General features: G+C 42.6%; 1 protein-coding gene across 2 annotated transcripts in view; it reads left to right on the forward strand.

Moving 5' to 3' along the window:
- cyldl (cylindromatosis (turban tumor syndrome), like) overlaps window positions 1-20,345 on the forward strand; it is a 53,394-nt gene that overhangs the window by 27,604 nt on the left and 5,445 nt on the right. For both annotated transcript variants that reach the window (XM_060919965.1, XM_060919966.1), the window contains 5 exons: window positions 5,990-6,119; window positions 6,395-6,505; window positions 8,767-8,858; window positions 10,854-10,917; window positions 15,521-15,674. In XM_060919965.1, the coding sequence (XP_060775948.1) occupies window positions 5,990-6,119; window positions 6,395-6,505; window positions 8,767-8,858; window positions 10,854-10,917; window positions 15,521-15,674 (551 nt within the window). The remainder of the gene's footprint in view (window positions 1-5,989; window positions 6,120-6,394; window positions 6,506-8,766; window positions 8,859-10,853; window positions 10,918-15,520; window positions 15,675-20,345) is intronic.

Raw genomic sequence — 20,345 nt, forward strand, 5'->3', positions numbered from 1 at the left:
CTTTGGCACGTAAAGAAAAAAAAAATTCCATTGCGCTGAGAATTGTGATACTATATCCCATAGCCTACTATCTCTTTAAATTTAGGCTACCTAATTTTCTATGTTTGATCTTCACGCCACAAAATCTGAGTTGATGGAAGAGATGGTGACAGAGATCGTTCCGTCGCTGTCAGGTGCTGCAACACCCGGTCCGTCACATGATGAAGGGGAGGAACCAGGTGACTGCGCCGCGGCAGTGCCTAAGAAAAAGAGAGGGTCTTTGGGCAGCCTTCTTAGGAAGAGAGCAGTAGCCAGAGCATCCACGCTTACTGATGAAGAAAAGTCTCATCTCATTCTCATCTCATTATCTCTAGCCGCTTTATCCTTCTACAGGGTCGCAGGCGAGCTGGAGCCTATCCCAGCTGACTACGGGCGAAAGGCGGGGTACACCCTGGACAAGTCGCCAGGTCATCACAGGGCTGACACATAGACACAGACAACCATTCACACTCACATTCACACCTACAGTCAATTTAGAGTCACCAGTTAACCTAACCTGCATGTCTTTGGACTGTGGGGGAAACTGGAGCACCCGGAGGAAACCCACGCGGACACGGGGAGAACATGCAAACTCCACACAGAAAGGCCCTCGCCGGCCCCGGGGCTCGAACCCAGGACCTTCTTGCTGTGAGGCGACAGCGCTAACCACTACACCACCGTGCCGCCTATGAAGAAAAGTCTGAGGCAGAAATTACCATGTACCTGCAGGAAATTGTCATTGATGGGGGGAGGACCCACTGATGTGGTGGAAAAGGAACGAGAAAAGACTTCCATTAATGGCAAGATTAGCACGTAAATATTTGTGCATATGCGCCACCAGTACTCCATCAGAACGAGTGTTCAGCACCGCGGGTAGTATATAGTTGCTAGTGAACATAACATGTGGTTACACAAATACAGTATGCTACTAATAATAAATTTTGACTTAATAAATAAATTTTAGCCTACACTATACTTTTAATGTAAAATTTGTCATGTTGTTCAAACAAATAGCCACTATTAACAGTCGGGAAATATTTCACCTTATCAAACGGCAGTGAAGCGCAGACTTCGGCAGAAGTCTAACTTTAATCTGGTAAATAGGCCTACTTTCAGACACAAAATGGTCCACTCTAAGCCATAATGTCAAACCAAATGGAAGAATGAAGGTGATTCTGTGAACCGGTATCCATGAAAAGATACAGTAGGCTGAACAACAAATCAAGTCTAACAGGAACGCACAAGCATGCACTTAACAGTAGCCTACACAATTTAATTTAGGCATTAGGCATTAACCAGGCTTAGGCATTAACTTTTTATTGTAAAAATGCTACAAAATAAATAGTCATGAACATGATTTTGTAAACATATATTTATTTAAAGATGAACGATCAAGACGAAGAGAACCGGAACGTGCGCAGCACGAAATGCGCTCACAAAGTTTAACGTAGCCGGGCATTAACTTTTTACAGTGAAATTAAAGCTACCAAATATTCATGAAGTCGACTCAGTTAGCAAAGAACAGCGATAAAAAATGAGAGAGCCTGCGTTAATACAAGAACAAGTAAATAAATAACAATGATAGTAATAATAAAAATCAAAATCAAGAAAACGTAGGCAGTCCGAAGCAATTTAACCTAATGAGTTAACAGTGCAGGCAATGGTCACCTGTTTAAATGTCGAGGTTTCTGGCCAAAAATACTAGCATGTTTACTTTGTCTGGTTTTAATGAGCTGCGGATTGGGCCCAAGCAAATGCCCGCGGCCCGGAAGCGGCTCGATTACGGCAAAAACAGTCGGCCAACACTCGGGAGTGAATCTAGATCCGATTCCGTGCCGAGCACTCGGCTCGAATGCGGACCGAGTGCGGAAAGCCGCATGTTTAGAAATCGGCCCGCTTCTGGCGCTGGTAAAGGCCTGGTCCCACTGGCCGATTGACACAAAACGTATGCAAAAAGGACACAGCGGACGAGCAAAATTTCGGGGGTGGCTCTATCCGTTTTCATCCGCTCCAGAAATGGACAAATTGGCGAAAATTTGCGAAAACAGAACGGAAAAGAACGGTCGTGGGTAGTATATAGCGGGGATGTTAAACGCATGTTCATAGGAAGCCTAGCGGATGAAAGCGGATGGAAGTGGATGACAGCTCCGAAGGGGTTACCGGTGAGAACTGAGAAGCGGACGCATAGCAGAAAGAGCGGATGCATAGCGGATGAAGGGGATGCATCACGTACGCCTAACAGAAACAAAGGGGATGTTGCGCGGATGTATATCGGATGCAGACCGTTCACTGCGCATGCGGGGGGTATGAATTGCGTCTGCTCCGCGGATATAAAGGGATGCAGCACGCACGCCGTCAGCATAAAGCGGAAAGACGTGCTAGCGGCTACATCGATACATCTCTACTACTAGATGATTTTCTCCCCCTTTTTATACAAAATATCGATTGTCTGCTAGGTGTCCTTCTACATACTCTAGACATACTCCAGACATCCTAAATATACGAGATACAGCCCAGATATAAACGCTTTGTCCGTTTTGAATACTTTATATACGAGATGCATACGCTTACATCCTTTCTATTTCCGTGCTACTAACGATGAATAGACGTTTCATGTACCTTATCTTTCCTCCCTCTTTCCGTTTTCAGCTGCAGCGGATGTGAGTTGCGAGGATGCCCAGAGGATGCAGAGAGGATATAGCAGACGTTTAACGGATGATAACGGACATATACAAGCAACAAACGTTCTATGTCGCGGATTTACATCGTACACGGCGGAAAGTTCATCCGTTCTAAAAGTTTTGTGCAGCTCAAAACTTTTTGCGCGGATGAAATCACAGTGGACGGATGCTCGGTGGATAGAGCGTATGAAGCACGTATGCAATGAGTACACAACGGATGCATAGCGTTTTCCAACGGATGGCAAAGATTTTTTTACGTTTTACATCCTCTTTGCATCCGTAAGTGCAGTGAGACCGGGCCTTTAACTGTAGGTATGCGAAATTACACTCGGGCCAATTCCGGAACGCCGAGTGGCCATCTAACAGCTATGCTAGATGGTACGTCCCTGCACCATAGCCTATGTGAACAAGCGGTAATAGGATATTACTTTATAATGATTTATATAATTATGTATTTATATATAATTGTTATATTTATATATTAAACAAAACTAACTAAAATAACAAAAAACTAACTTTTTAGGTTAAATAGGCCCAGATGATATATGCATGTTTATGACAGGAGGGGGCGCGGTATCACGATGGTGGCTCTCCATCGTGATGGATGACCACCATCGTCGATGGATGATGGCATCGTCTATCGGCACAGCCCTATTGCACAAGCCAGTGCATACTTGGTGTTGGTCCCAAGCCTGGATAGATTGGGGAGGGTTGCGTCAGGAGGGGCATCTGTTGTAAAACCTATGCCAAATCAAATGTACGGATATCAGGATCCGCTGTGGTGACCCCTAACTGGAGCAGCTGAAAGAATAACAAGAAGAAAAACAAAAGTCTGCAATTTGTAAATTCTCTTGAACCTCAATTTAACTGACATTACAAAGAAATGACTTCTTTTAATGTTTTGGCTTGTTACCGCCCCAGCTCACGGGATGCGACAAAAAGGAAGGGAATACGCCATTTTAAAGAAACATAACGCCATATTACAGAAACAAAACAGGATAACCATGGATATTAGTTAAATCAGTAATGTAATGTACATGCATGTGTGAAAATGAGAGCCGTAGTGGTGCGAAAAGTAAACCAACAGAACAAAACAGCAGCGCACAGCTAAATAAAACCACGCCCCTTTTATAGGTGTGCAGGTGCTCTGATGCAGGTGAGGCACTAATCACTTATCTTAAAGGCACGGACTGCATTAAACAACCAACCAAAAACAAATAACGAACCTTAGGGTCATCACATGGCTGATCAACTTTTGCATCTTGTAAATATAAACAAATTTTGAATTTGATGCCAGCAACATCTCATCTCATTATCTCTAGCCGCTTTATCCTTCTACAGGGTCGCAGGTAAGCTGGAGCCTATCCCAACTGACTACGGGCGAAAGGCGGGGTACACCCTGGACAAGTCGCCAGGTCATCACAGGGCTGACACATAGACACAGACAACCATTCACACTCACATTCACACCTACGGTCAATTTAGAGTCACCAGTTAACCTAACCTGCATGTCTTTGGACTGTGGGGGAAACCGGAGCACCCGGAGGAAACCCACGCGGACACGGGGAGAACATGCAAACTCCACACAGAAAGGCCCTCGCCGGCCACGGGGCTCGAACCCAGGACCTTCTTGCTGTGAGGCGACAGCGCTAACCACTACACCACCGTGCCGCCCATGCCAGCAACATGCTCAAAAAAATTGGGACAGGCGCAAAAGTTACTTCATTTTTAAACATTCTACAATAAGAAGGTCAGCTGGTAACAGGTGGGGGTGTATCATGATTGGGTGTAAATGGAGCATCCACCAAAGGCTCAGTCATTTCAAGCAAAGATGGGTCATGGCTCGCCACTTTGTGCCAAATTTCATGAGAGAATTGCCAGTCAGTTCCAACAAACATTTTTCAATGCAAGATTGCAAAGAATTCTGGTCTTCCACCATCAACATTACATAATATTGTGAAGCGGTTCAGTGAATGCAGAGAAATCTGTCTGCGAAGGGCAAGAGGGGAAACCACTGTTGAATGTGAGAAACCATCATGCTACTGTGATAAATACCACGAGTTGGCCTAGTAGTTAGCGTGTCCGGCTCTCGACTGGGAGATCGCGAGTTCTACTCGCAGCTGGGTCATACCAAAGACCATTATAAAAATGGTACCTACTGCTATCTGGCAAGGCACACTGCAATACAGATGTGAGTGGGGCATCAAACTCTCATGGTTACCAGAGGACTAGCCCCCCACTGTAACCCTAGCTGTATAGGCGAGAGGCCGAGGGCTATGGAAGCGGAGATCGGCGTCGCCCAATGCGCCCGATTGCATGGCACAGGAAGGACTTTAGACTGTGATAAATATAACCACATGGGCTCTGGATAACTTCAGAAAATGGTTGTCACTTAATACAGTCTGCTGCTACACCAAGAAATGTAACCTGAAAGCCATGCATCAGTTCTATGCAGAAATGCCACAGAGTTCTCTGAGCCTGAGCACATCTTAGATGGACTGAAGGACAGTGTGCTGTGGTCAGATGAGTCCATGTTTCAGCTTGTTTTCAGAGAAAACAGATGCATTCTCTGTGCCAGAGTTAGCAGCGAAAAGTGCAAAAGCCAACATCTGTATGGTGGAGAATCGGTGTTCACGGCATGGGTGAGGTGTGTGTGTGTGTGTGTGTGTGAAGGTACCATTGACATAGAGGCATCTACTGCCGTCAAGGCAACGTCTCTTCCCAGGAAGTCCATACTTATTACAATGCCAGGCCATGTTCTACACGGGCTACAACAGTGTAGCTTTGTAGACAGAGTGCATGTGCTTGACTGGCCTGCTGCCAGTCCAGATCTGTCTCCTATTGAGACTGTATGGCTCATCATGAAGAGGAGAATCAGACAACAGCAACCACGGACTGTTGAGCAGCTGAAGTCTTGTATCAAGCAAGAAATGGACAAAAATGTCAATAGCAAAACTGCAACAATTAGTATCCTCAGATCCCATATGATTGAAAAGGGTTATTAAAAGGAAATGTGATGCAACACAATGGTAATAATGCCTCTGTCCCAACTTTTGAGTGTGTTTTCAGGCATCAAATTCTAATTTCGTTCATATTTACAAAATATATTTAAGTTGGTCAGTAAAACATTGGAAATTTTTCTTTGTACTTTTTCAGTTAAATAAATGTTCACATGAATTTTTATTTTATTGCATTTAATCGTTTAATATCCCAACTTTTCCAGAAATGGGGGTTTGTATTATAATAATAATAATAATATTTAAGTATTTTGTATGTGGGTGTGTTTACAGACAGTGAGGGACAGGAGATATCCGCTGTCCCACCCCTGAGTTCTGAGGACGTGGTGACGGTTCTGACTGGCCAGATGAAGGGGATCCAGGGTCACTGTAACTCCTGTTACATGGACTCGGCCCTATTTAGGTTTGGACCTGCTTAAAAGTTAGAGCAATAAGCAGGGTTTCAGGTTCTACCATATTCAGATTAAGGTTAAATGTTTCCACTTTTTTTTTTTTAAAAACTTCCTGCTGTGTAAATGTCATTATGTCTGTGCACCAGATTATAAACATGAACTTTAGTACACATGTACCCTAAATTAAGTATGTATAATATTGCATCATACACTGGGTGAATTATTTCTTTGCCAATTTTTTGATATACACTATACACTTGTCTTTATGAATCTTATTTTTGTTTAGTTTGTTTTCCTGCTCATCAGTACTGGACACTCTGCTGTTTAAAAAGACTAAACCGAATGATGAAAACATCCAGAAGACTCTTCTGAGGGACATCGTGTGTCCTCTGCGCAGGTAAACTTCATCCACCTCACATTTCAAATTGCTCTTTTTTTCTAAGATCATTTCATAGGATGTAACCGAATACTATTACAGTGGTGCTTGAAAGTTTGTGAACCCTTTAGAATTTTCTATATTTCTGCATAAATATGACCTAAAACATCATCAGATTTTCACACAAGTCCTAAAAGTAGATAAAGAGAACCCAGTTAAACAAATGAGACAAAAATATTATACTTGGTCATTTATTTATTGAGGAAAATGATCCAATATTACATATCTGTGAGTGGCAAAAATATGTGAACCTTTGTTTTCAGTATCTGGTGTGACCCCCTTGTGCAGCGATAACTGCAACTGAACATTTCTGGTAACTGTTGATCAGTCCTGCACACCGGCTTGGAGGAATTTTAGCCCATTCCTCTGTACAGAACAGCTTCAATTCTGGGATGTTGGTGGGGTTCCTCACATGAACTGCTCACTTCAGGTTCTTCCACAACATTTCAATTGAATTAAGGTCAGGACTTTGACTTGGCCATTCCAAAACATTAACTTTATTCTTCTTTAACCATTCTGTGGTAGAACAACTTGTGTGCTTAGGGTCGCTGTCTTGCTGCATGATCCGCTTTCTCTTGAGATTCAGTTCATGGACAGATGTCCTGACATTTTCTTTTAGAATTCGCTGGTATAATTCAGAATTCATCAATGATGGCAAGCCGTCCTGGCCCAGACGCAGCAAAACAGGCCCAAACCATGATACTACCACCACCATGTTTCACAGATGGGATAAGGTTCTTATGCTGGAATGCAGTGTTTTTCCTTTCTCCAAACATAACACTTCTCATTTAAACCAAAAAGTTCTATTTTGGTCTCATCCATCCACAACATTTTCCAATAGCCTTCTGGCTTGTCCACGTGATCTTTAGCAAACTGCAGACGAGCAGCAATGTTCTTTTTGGAGAGCAGTGGCTTTCTCCTTGCAACCCTGCCATGCACACCATTGTTGTTCAGTGTTCTCCTGATGGTTGACTCATGAACATGAACATTAGCCAATGTGAGCGAGGCCTTCAGTTGCTTAGAAGTTACCCTGGGGTCCTTTGTAACCTCACCGACTATTACACGCCTTGCTCTTGGAGTGATCTTTGTTGGTCAACCACTCCTGGGGAGGGTAACAATGGTCTTGAATGTCCTCCATTTATACACAGTCTGTCTGACTGTGGATTGGCGGAGTCCAAATTCTTTCAAGATGGTTTTGTAACCTTTTCCAGCCTGATGAGCATCAACAACGCTTTTTCTGAGGTCCTCAGAAATCTCCTTTGTTCGTGCCATGATACACTTCCACAAACATGTGTTGTGAAGATCAGACTTTGATAGATCCCTGTTCTTTAAATAAAACAGGGTGCCCACTCACACCTGATTGTCATCCCATTGATTGAAAACACCTGACTCGAATTTCACCTTCAAATTAACTGCTCATCCGAGAGTTTCACATATTTTTGCCACTCACAGATATGCAATATTGGATCATTTTCCTCAATAAATAAATGACCAAGTATAATATTTTTTCTTATTTGTTTAACTGGGTTCTCTTTATCTACTTTTAGGACTTGTGTGAAAATCTGATGTTGTTTTAGGTCATATTTATGCAGAAATATAGAAAATTCTAAAGGGTTCGCAAACTTTCCAGCACCATTGTACGTACATGATTTGGAACAGATAGCATGTTCTGAATGGATACAGGTACGAATAGGAAGCAGACTAATTTTTATGCCTGCACAAGTTAGTAAGGATGTGTAAAGGTCTGGACTGGGATCAGGCTGGATACAACAAATTCATCCAAGCGGAAGTTTTTACTTGCATGTAGGTGTAAGAGATTGTTCAAATAAGAAGCTTACAGCCTGGCGCAAAGAAAATAATAACTCTGTGAATGAGATTTCAAGAAATTGACCCATGCACATCTCAAGTTGAGATTAGTTATGAACTGGAGTGATGTAGCTGAGGTTGAGGATCTGTCAGAGCCAGAATTCACACTCCATGTTGACAGGGCTGGCATTTCTACCTTTGGGCTTTTCCAGTGGCAGGTTTCACATCGGTCAAGGCCACACCCACTTTGTGTTTAAATCAAAATGTAGATATTTGAAGCACTAAAAATGGATATAATCATAATGAGTTTCTGCTCTTCATTATAATAAAATGACTCTGGATGTGCTCAAGAGCCCTTTCTTTCTGGGGGTATCTCAAGTGTGTGTGTGTGTGTGTGTGTGTGTGTGTGTGTGTAGCAAGGGTTTTGTTCCTGAGCGAAGTGTGATGAAGCTTCGGAAACAGGTGCAGGAGCGAGGTCACTGTCCTAGCTACACCACGGATGAGAAAGGTTCTTCCCTTCACATGTTTCTCTAGTACTGTGTATATATAAAATACAGCACATAGGATAACGTACAGTAATGTTGTAAAGTAATACTTATTTAAATGTTTGTGTGACTTAGGCAGGTTTTAATTGATCTGTGGTGGCTTTCCCAAAAGTCTCTTCACACTAAGAGCATCTTAACTAGGAGAGAGAGTGTTCATCGGGATGCTCACGCTACCATTTAACGATGATCTTTGCGCTACGATGCTTTTGGGAAACCCACCCCCTGATTGTTTCTGACATGTATGAGACTGTGTGCATTTCTTTGTCTGTGCTCACATGAATGTAAATCAGTGAAGTGTGTACAGTACCAGTCAAAAGTTTGTACACCCCTACTCATGCATAGGTTTTTCTGTATTGTGAACATTTTCTATATTGTAGAACAATGCTGAAGACATCAAAACCATGAAATAACATCTGAAACAGATATGGAAATGTGGTAAACAGGTGTTAAAACCCCCCAAAATGTTTCCTATTTTCGATTCTTCAAAGTAGCCAGTGTTTACCTTGATGACGCTTTGCACACTATTGGCATTATCTTAACCAGCTTTATGAAATAGTCACCTGGAACGCTTTTCAATTAACAGGTGCCTCGTCAAAAGTTAATTAGTGCAATTTCTTACCTTCTTAATGTGTTTGAGATCAAACAGTAAATAATAAAAATACAGTAAATAGCCCTATTCCACAACTGTAGTAATCCATATTATGTCAAGAGAAAGGACATCCATCATTTCTTTAAGACATGAAATATCTTTTAATGAATAAAAATAAACATTGAATTAGAAGGGGCGGCACAGTGGTGTAGTGGTTAGCAGTGTCGCCTCACAGCAAGAAGGTCCTGGGTTCGAGCTCAGTGGCTGGCGAGGGCCTTTCTGTGTGGAGTTTGCATGTTCTCCCCGTGTCTGCGTGGGTTTCCTCCGGGTGCTCCGGTTTCCCCTACAGTCCAAAGACATGCAGGTTAGGTTAACTGGTGACTCTAAATTGACCATAGGTGTGAATGTGAGTGTGAATGGTTGTCTGTGTCTATGTGTCGGCCCTGTGATGACCTGGCGACTTGTCCAGGGTGTACCCCACCTCTCGCCCATAGTCAGCTGGGATAGGCTCCTGCGACCCTGTAGAACAGGATAAGTAGCTACAGATAATGGATGGATGAATTAGAAGGTGTGTCCAAATTTTTGACTGGTACTGTGTAATATTGATGCAATATATAATTAATAATGAACAACAAAAAAAACAGTCCCAGCTTAGCAGTTAAGGGTTTTATACAACAAAGCTATTGAAGTCTTGAGTATGATTGCTCTGAAGATGTTGATTTAAATTTCTATAACAAGCCGCAAGACAAAAATCACATATGGTGTATATAGTATTTTAAAATAGTTTACATTTTTCATCTCATCTCATTATCTCTAGCCGCTTTATCCTTCTACAGGGTCGCAGGCAAGCTGGAGCCTATCCCAGCTGACTACGGGTGAAAGGCGGGGTACACCCTGGACAAGTCGCCAGGTCATCACAGGGCTGACACATAGACACAGACAACCATTCACACTCACATTCACACCTACGGTCAATTTAGAGTCACCAGTTAACCTAACCTGCATGTCTTTGGACTGTGGGGGAAACCGGAGCACCCGGAGGAAACCCACGCAGACACGGGGAGAACATGCAAACTCCACACAGAAAGGCCCTCGCCGGCCCCGGGGCTCGAACCCAGGACCTTCTTGCTGTGAGGCGACAGCGCTAACCACTACACCACCGTGCCGCCCCGTTTACATTTTTATTAAAATAAAATATTTTATTAAGTTTTAAATGTGATTTACATGGCAGACACGTAAACATGACGTACATCAAAATGAATAAATACAGATTTGAGTTTATTTCTAGGTGCAGTTTGATCATAAAAACAAATATGTTTGCACTAAGAGTCGGCAGTATTTTAAGTGTTTTTTTTTTTTTTTTATACAGATCCAGAAGAGTTTCTTACTCTCATCATGCAAGACATTCTGTCACTGGAGCCTCTTCTGAAACTGTAAGTAAGACACCATGTCCCTCATGAAGGTTTGATGACAATTCAAATAGATAGATAGAATAAATAAATAAATAAATAAATAAATAAATGCAAAGGGAGATCAGCAAGCACAACAAACCAAGATGGAGTGGATCAGGAACAGATGTACTGAATGATACTTCACATTGTGGAGTGTTTTGTGTCTGTAGGTGAGTAGTGATTGAGTCTAGGTGTGTGTAATCAGTAGTCAGGTGACTGTGAATGGGACAGTGAGTGTGTATGCTGAGAAATGGAGGTCAAGCCATATCTGTAGGCTGAGGAACATTACATTACATAACGGGCATCATCCAGAGTGACGTACCCGGGGTTAGGTGTCTTGCTCAAGAGCACTTCAGCCATTCCTGTTTGTCCAGGGAAACAAACCAGTGACCTTTTAGTCCCAGAGTTGCTTCTCTAACCATCAGGCCATGGCTTCCCAGTTTAACAGTTGGAGTTTATACTCGATTCCAGTGTTGACATTCCATTAATTATCTACAACAGCTATTACTTAGTATTTAATCTTTTGTTTAAATTCCCTTAATGTTACAGTGGGGCAAAAAAGTATTTAGTCAGTCACCAATTGTGCAAGTTCTCCCACTTAAAAAGATGAGAGAGGCCTGTAATTTTCATCATAGGTATACCTCAACTATGTGAGACAAAATGAGAAAAAACCCAGAAAATCACATTGTCTGTCTGATTTTTAACGAATTTATTTGCAAATTATGGTGGAAAATAAGTATTTGGTCAATAACAAAAGTTCATCTCAATACTTTGTTATATACCCTTTGTTGGCAATGACAGAGGTCAAGCGTTTTCTGTAAGTCTTCACAAGGTTTTCGCACACTTGCTGGTATTTTGGCCCATTCCTCTACCTCTAGAGCACTGATGTTTTGGGGCTGTCGCTGGGCAACACGGACTTTCAACTCCCTCCAAAGATTTTCTATGGGGTTGAGATCTGGAGACTGGCTAGGCCACTCCAGGACCTTGAAATGCTTCTTACGAAGCCACTCCTTCATTGCCCGGGCGGTGTGTTTGGGATCATTGTCATGCTGAAAGACCCAGCCACGTTTCATCTTCAGTGCTCTTGCTGATGGAAGGAGGTTTTCACTCAAAATCTCACGATACATGGCCCCATTCATTCTTTCCTTTACATGGATCAGTCGTCCTGGTCCCTTTGCAGAAAAACAGCCCCAAAGCATGATGTTTCCACCCCCATGCTTCACAGTAGGTATGGTGTTCTTTGGATGCAACTCAGCATTCTTTCTCCTCCAAACACGACAAGTTGAGTTTTTACCAAAAAGTTCTATTTTGGTTTCATCTGACCATATGACATTCTCCCAATCCTCTTCTGGATCATCCAAATGCTCTCTAGCAAACTTCAGACGGGCCTGGACATGTACTGGCTTAAGCGGGGGGACACGTCTGGCACTGCAGGATTTGAGTCCCTGGCGGTGTAGTGTGTTACTGATGGTAGCCTTTGTTACTTTGGTCCCAGCTCTCTGCAGGTCATTCACTATGTCCCCCCGTGTGGTTCTGGGATTTTTGCTCACCGTTCTTGTGATCATTTTGACCCCACGGGGTGAGATCTTGCGTGGAGCCCCAGATCGAGAGAGATTATCAGTGGTCTTGTATGTCTTCCATTTTCTAATAATTGCTCCCACAGTTGATTTCTTCACACCAAGCTGCTTACCTATTGCAGATTCAGTCTTCCCAGCCTGGTGCAGGTCTACAATTTTGTTTCTGGTGTCCTTTGACAGCTCTTTGGTCTTGGCCATAGTGGAGTTTGGAGTGTGACTGTTTGAGGTTGTGGACAGGTGTCTTTTATACTGATGACGAGTTCAAACAGGTGCCATTAATACAGGTAACGAGTGGAGGACAGAGGAGCCTCTTAAAGAAGTTGTTACAGGTCTGTGAGAGCCAGAAGTCTTGCTTGTTTGTAGGTGACCAAATACTTATTTTACCGAGGAATTTACCAATTAATTCATTAAAAATCCTACAATGTGATTTCCTGGATTCTTTCCCCCCATTCTGTCTCTCATAGTTGAAGTGTACCTATGATGAAAATTACAGGCCTCTCTCATCTTTTTAAGTGGGAGAACTTGCACAATTGGTGGCTGACTAAATACTTTTTTGCCCCACTGTATGTACAAGGTTTGGCGTGACACAAGTGTGGCATGAAAATGTGTCATCATAAAGAGTGGCATCATAATGTGTCAATCAACATGCCATTTGAAACACGCTTACTGAGTGTCTTATCAGCAGATACTGATTCCCAAAACAGTGCTGATCAGTTTGTCTAATCAGTTGCATACCTGATTTTTACCGTCCAGGGAATGCAGCAAGCATTTTCCAACCATCAGGTAGAATTGTGTTCACAGTGTTGGACTTCTCTTTGTCTTCTTTTTCCTCTAGAAAAAGAGAGGTCATCACACAATTGCTACTTTCTTAAGATCATTCCGGCTCATTAAAAATGAATTTGATTATGTTAATCACTTGTCATATTATTTTATAACTCTAACATATATTTTTGTTTAAGAGAAAATATATTTCTTTTTTGTGCACATCTAGTAATGTCAAAATTCTATTTTAAAGGGTTTTTTTTACATACCGTAGGTGGTGAAAATCCTCTGGATCGAAAAAAAAAATTAGTGCACACGTTTGTTTACAGTTAGTATTTAATATTTGCTATTACAGATGTACAGAAACTGCCTGTACACATTTAACAAATGTCAGTTTGAATAAGCATACAGTTAGGTCCATAAATATTTGGACAGAGACAACATTTTTCTAATTTTGGTTCTGTACATTACCACAATGAATTTTGAACAAAACAATTCCGATGCAGTTGAAGTTCAGACTTTCAGCTTTAGTTCAGTGGGTTGAACAAAATGATTGCATAAAAATGTGAGGAACTAAAGCATTTTTTAAACACAATCCCTTCATTTCAGGGGCTCAAAAGTAATTGGACAAATTAAATAATTGTAAATAAAATGTTCATTTCTAATACTTGGTTGAAAACCCTTTGTTGGCAATGACTGCCTGAAGTCTTGAACTCATGGACATCACCAGACGCTGTGTTTCCTCCTTTTTAATGCTCTGCCAGGCCTTTACTGCAGCGGTTTTCAATTGCTGTCTGTTTGTGGGCCTTTCTGTCTGAAGTTTAGTCTTTTAACAAGTGAAATGCATGCTCAATTGGGTTGAGATCAGGTGACTGACTTGGCCATTCAAGAATATTCCACTTCTTTGCTTTAATAAACTCCTGGGTTGCTTTGGCTTTGTTTTGGGTCATTGTCCATCTGTATTATGAAACGCCGACCAATCAGTTTGGCTGCATTTGGCTGGATTTGAGCACACAATATGTCTCTGAATACCTCAGAATTCATCCGGCTGCTTCTGTCGTGTGTCACATCATCAATAAACACTAGTGACCCAGTGCCACTGGCAGCCATGCATGCCCAAGCCATCACACTACCTCCGCCGTGTTTTACAGGTGATGTGGTATGCTTTGGATCATGAGCTGTACCATGCCTTCACCATACTTTTTTCTTTCCATCATTCTGGTAGAGGTTGATCTTGGTTTCATCTGTCCAAAGAATGTTCTTCCAGAACTGTGCTGGCTTTTTTAGATGTTTTTTTAGCAAAGTCCAATCTAGCCTTTTTATTCTTGAGGCTTATGAATGGCTTGCACCGTGCAGTGAACCCTCTGTATTTACTTTCATGCAGTCTTCTCTTTATGGTAGATTTGGATATTGATACGCCTACCTCCTGGAGAGTGTTGTTCACTTGGTAGGCTGTTGTGAAGGGGTTTCTCTTCACCATGGAAATTATTCTGTGGTCATCCACTACTGTTGTCTTCTGTGAGTGTCCAGGTCTTTTTGCATTGATGAGTTCACCAATCCTTTCTTTCTTTCTCAGGATGTACCAAACTGTAGATTTTGCCACTCCTAATATTGTAGCAATTTCTCGGATGGGTTTTTTTCTGTTTTCGCAGCTTAAGGATGGCTTGTTTCACCTGCATGGAGAGCTCCTTTGACTGCATGTTTTCTTCACAGCAAAATCTTCCAAATGCAAGCACCACACCTCAAATCAACTCCAGGCCTTTTATCTGCTTGATTGAGAATGACATAACGAAGGAATTGCCCACACCTGCCCATGAAATAGCCTTTGAGTCAACTGTCCAATTACTTTTGGTCCCTTTAAAAACATGGTGGCACATGTTAAGGAGCTGAAACTCCTAAACCCTTCATCCAATTTTAATGTGGATACCCTCAAATGAAAACTGAAAGTCTGGACTTTATGTCCATGTCCATTATATAACTATAACTTGAATATGTTTCAGTAAACAGGTAAAAAAAACAAAATTTGTGTCAGTGTCCAAATATATATGGACCTAACTGTATGTGCTTTTTATTTGTAAGAACAAACTTTTATTTATATATATATATATATATATATATATATATATATATATATATATATATATATATATAGTCATAAATGAACACTAACACTGTGTGTGTACAGTATGTAATTCTATGCATGTACAGTATTTTTGTATTAAACTCTTTTTCCTGTCTTTATTTAGGAAATCATGTAATCAGTCTAAAGGTGCAACAGAGATGGAGCAGACGAGTTACTTGTACCAAATTTTCATGGATTACAACCACAGTCTGGTTTTACCGACAGTTCAGCAGCTGCTGGAGCATTCTTTCTTCAACAACAACATCAAGCTAGCAGAGGTAAATTTGTGTGCGTTCGTCCTAATCCATTACATCTTCTATCTTGATCGGTAGACTGTTGAAATTGTAATGTGATGTTGCCCTGTAGATGGGGCTGTTGGTTCACTCCTGATGTCAGTGAGTCATCAGCAGGTAACACTGAAGAGCGAGTCCAAGTGACACTTTCTAATAATAACACCTCCGCACCCAAGTAAAGGTGCAGTATGAGTGTTTTCCTAGTTTTTAGTAAACTCCTATTCCATTTCCATTGTAAAGTAGATCACAAGATACCGTCCTTCTGTAGGATTAGGAGTTTTGTGATGAAAGACAAACTGCAAAATGCACTCCGGTAATGCATGGTCACGTATACACTGCTAGACAAGTAAGAACAATGAGGAACTGGAAGAAAGAATAGAGAGGGAGATGTAAGGGAGAGAATGCAAGAGAGGAAAAGAAGAAAAGTAGAAAGAAAATAGAAGTAAAAACGGGAGATTGAGAAGTAGAAAAGGAAAGGAGAGAAAAAGAATGCAAGAAAAGTAGAACGAGCAAACAAGGAACAGAGAAAGAGGATGCCGAGAAAAGAAAGAATAAAGGAACTGAGGAACCGGAAGTAAAGAAAGGGAAATGTGAGTGGATTGGAAAAAATAGAGTGAATTAAAGATAAGGATATGAAAGAAAGAAAGCACAACTTTATTCATCACACACTTGTGAAATTTCCTCTCTGCATTTAACCCATCTGAAGCAGTGAACATGCACGTGCACACACACACACCCAGAGCAGTGGGCAGCCATGCTAACAGCGCCCAGTTGGGACTTGGGTGCCTCGCTCAAGGGCACCTCAGCCCAAGGCCGTCCCATACTAACCTAACCTGCATGTCTTTGGACTGTGGGGGAAACCTGGAGCACCCGGAGAAAACCCACGCAGACACGGGGAGAACATGCAAACTCCACACAGAAAGGCCCTCGCCAGCCGCTGGGTTCGAACCCAGAACCTTCTTGCTGTGAGGCGACCGTGCTAACCACTACACCACCGTGCCGCCCAAAGACAAATTGAGAATTAAAGGACAGGAAAGTGAAAAAGAGAAAGAAGAAGAAATATAAAAAAAAACAATAGGGAAGAAGAAAATATGACATCACCAGGTGGCAGCTGGAATTCAACTTCCTGAAAATTCCATCAATTGTGAAACGTTTTAAATAGTAAATAAACACTCACTGATCACTTTATTGGACCACCTGTGCACCTGCTGATTCATTCAATCAGCTAATCACGTGACAACAGTGCAGTGTATAAAATCCTGCAGATACACGTCAAAAGCTTCAGTTAATATTCACATGAAAATTAAAAATGGGGGGAAATCTTTCCACTCCTCGCAGCCAAGAACAGGAATCTGAGGCTATAGTGGGTAAAGGCTCATCAAAATTGCAGCTGAAGATTTAAAAAAAAAAAAAAAGTGTAGCCTGGTCCTTTTCCACTCTCTAAACTACCCAGATTTCTCACCATCATAATCATCATTTATCTATCATAAAGACTCCAAGCGTGACCTATAGGACTTTGGAATTCCAGCTGATACATGGGGACATTTGGCAATTGACAGCGGTGCTTGGAGATCTACAGTTGGTGCTGATGATCAAATTCTTTGCGTCATGTCACCACTGTCTGGCAATGTGTTGTCTCCAACGAAGAAGCTCAACGTTCCTGACTGAACAACCAATGCCAGCACCAACTGTAGGTCTCCAAGCACCTCTGTCAACTGCCAAATGTCCCCATGTATCAGCTGGAATTCCAAAGTCCTTTAGGTCGTGCTTGGAGTCTTTCTAGTGTAGACAAGGACAACCAACTGAATGTTTACCAGTGGTGAGCTCACCATAGAGGACACACATGGGAATTCTGTTCTCATCCATTCTGTAGACATGGCCAGAATCTGTATTAGGGCAGTAGACATGTGCAGCCCTTAACCGCCATGCAATGGAGTAGTAAGGTGCCTCCTTCCCTCCAGTAGCCTGGGGTGGTGCCTTAAGCAAGCACTAGCAACCCTTCGCTCCCCCTGGTCAGAGTTACAACTGAAGACTGGACTCACCAGCCTGCACGGAGGAGACCACCACCTGGTGTTTCAATGGGCAGGAAGGTGGACTCGGCAAAGTGTTTGTGGAGCGCAGTCAGGGCACAGTGCAACATGTAGAACACTGTTGGCCATCTACTGCATCCCAACCTAGCTCCGGCCGTCTTGATTCTGTCTTGCTCCGGACCCAGTTAGGTCAGGACGAGAAAGTGAGGCTGACTGCTGCACAACTCTCCCTCACTCTAATCCAAGTCACGTGCAAGTCATGACTTCAAATTCAAGTCCTGTGGCAATGGGCAAGTGGCAAAGCAGCAGGTGCAGAAACACTGGAAGCTGTAGTCATGAACCTGCACACAGGTGGCCTAGGGCATAGAGTCGCTCTCTGCTGTAACAAAGCAGCAGCAGAGTTCAGCAGCCCCTTGGGTGTCTGAGCAGCTCTGTTTAGGATTTGCTCTGCTCACCTCCATGGAGGAAGGAGCTAGAAAAGGTGCCCCAAACATGGCCTGCTTCACCTCACCCTGGCCAGCAGTCAAACTTATGCTCACTGGATGGGTAATTTTTTTTTTTTTTTTTTACACCATTCTGTATAAACTCTAAAGATGGCTGCATGAAAATCCCAGGAGATCAGATTGTCTGATTGGATAAATACATGAATGTACAGGTGTTCCTAATAAAATGATTGGTACGTGTATTTAAAAACTAGCAACTGCACTGAATTGGTACCCCATCCAGGGAGTATTCCTTCATTTGCGCCTAGTGTTCCCAGGATAACGCTCCAAGTCCACCACAACCTTGACAAAGTGCTGACTGAAGATGAATGAATCAATGAAAAAAAAAAAAACTTACAATCTAAAGAGTGTATGTTTGTTGCAAGTAAAGAAACATTTTTACTTTTGTTTTAAAGGGTGATGTTCCAAAGTTTAGGTGTTAAGACACTAATTGACCTGCCCTCATGATTAGTTTCAGAGGACTTGAGTGTGTGCACTGGAATGTAGATATGGAGACACTCTGAATATTAAGAAGCAAATCTTTAAAGGTCAAAAGCAGGAGCAGACTGAAACTGGTAACCAGTCTTGTTACCTGTGCCAAGGAGGTTATGTTTTTGGTGTGGTTTGTTTATCTGACTGCAAACAGGATTGTGCAAAACTTACTGACCAGATTTCCATGAAACTTGGTGGAAGGGTGTAGCATTGGCCAAGGAAGAACCCACTGACGTTTGGAAAGAATCTGAGTTACAGGATGGATCCATGAATTTTGTTTCACTTTCGCTAACATTGCTAGATACACCGTTTGGCCTTGGTGGAAATCTGCACTGGCAGCATGGCGGTGTAGTGGTTAGCACTGCCGTCTCGCAGCAAGAAGGTTTTGAGTTCAAGCCCAGTGGCTGACGGGGGGCCTTTTTGTGTGGAATTTGCATTTTCTCCACATGTCTGTTACCCCTTTTCCACCAAATCAGTTCCAGGGCTGGTTCGGGGCCAGTGCTGGTTCACAACTCGTTCAACTTGCGAGCCAGCTGAGAACCAGTTTTCTTTTCCATAGCTCGCGGTGCTAAGCGAAGACACGGCATTACGTCACTGTATAGGTCAGTTACGTCGTTGTATACGTCATTATGTCGCTGTATACGTCAGTTACGTCGCTACGTTTGCATAAACCTTGGTGCGAATATCGAAGCAAAAACAACATGGAAGAAGCAGCAGCAACAACAATAATAATAATGGATGACTTCGCGTTTGTACAGCTTCTGCTTCTCGTCGCTTAAAAATAGCGATCTTTCGCGGTCTTGTTGTTGGTCTTAACAACTCCGCCCCCGCTGACGTAAGCGGTTCTTTCCTCTGGCCCAGCAGAGAGTTGGTGCTAGCCTGGAACCGGTTTTTCTGGCCCCAGAGCCAGTTCTTTGTCAGTGGAAACAGAAAACCCGGTTCCAAACTAAGCACTGGCCCCGAACCAGCCCTGGAACTGCTTTGGTGGAAAAGGGGCATCTGTGGGTTTCCTCCAGGTGCTCCGGTTTCCCCCACAGTCCAAAGACATGCAGGTTAGGCTAACTGGTGGCTCTAAATTGGCCGTAGGTGTGAATGTGAGTGTGAATGGTTGTTTGTCTCTCTGTGTCAGCCCTGCGATGATCTGGCGACTTGTCCAGGGTGTACCCCACCTCTTGCCCATAGTCAGCTGGGATAGGTTCCAGCTTGCCCAGGACCCTGCACAGGATAAGTGGTTACAGATAATGGATGGATGGGATGGAAATCTGCACTCACAATACCATAAAGTCCAAGAGATGGCAGTAAAGTCCGAGAGTGATAAAACATAGCCAGTGTAGAAGAATGATGACTCCATATTACAATCCACATTGACAGATTCCAGTAATCCTCTGGGAAGCACATGTAGGCTAGTTGCTCAAACATCACATAGAAAGTAGTCATCATGGAACACTCTGGGGCAGTGATTTTCAAAATATGTCTTAATATGTCTTGAAACAAACAGGCTGCGGAATCATTGCCAGGAAGTATGATTCATCCAGACATATAAAGTGGTTGTGGCTGCAAATTTGTATATCATGGAAGAGTTGACTGTTGTCCTTGACGGAGGTCTGAGCTTTCAGAGTGCCCTTCTAGTTGTTATAAGATATTTGTGAAGG

This window comes from Neoarius graeffei, chromosome 4 (assembly GCF_027579695.1).
Source record: "Neoarius graeffei isolate fNeoGra1 chromosome 4, fNeoGra1.pri, whole genome shotgun sequence".
Taxonomy (NCBI): Eukaryota; Metazoa; Chordata; class Actinopteri; order Siluriformes; family Ariidae; genus Neoarius; species Neoarius graeffei.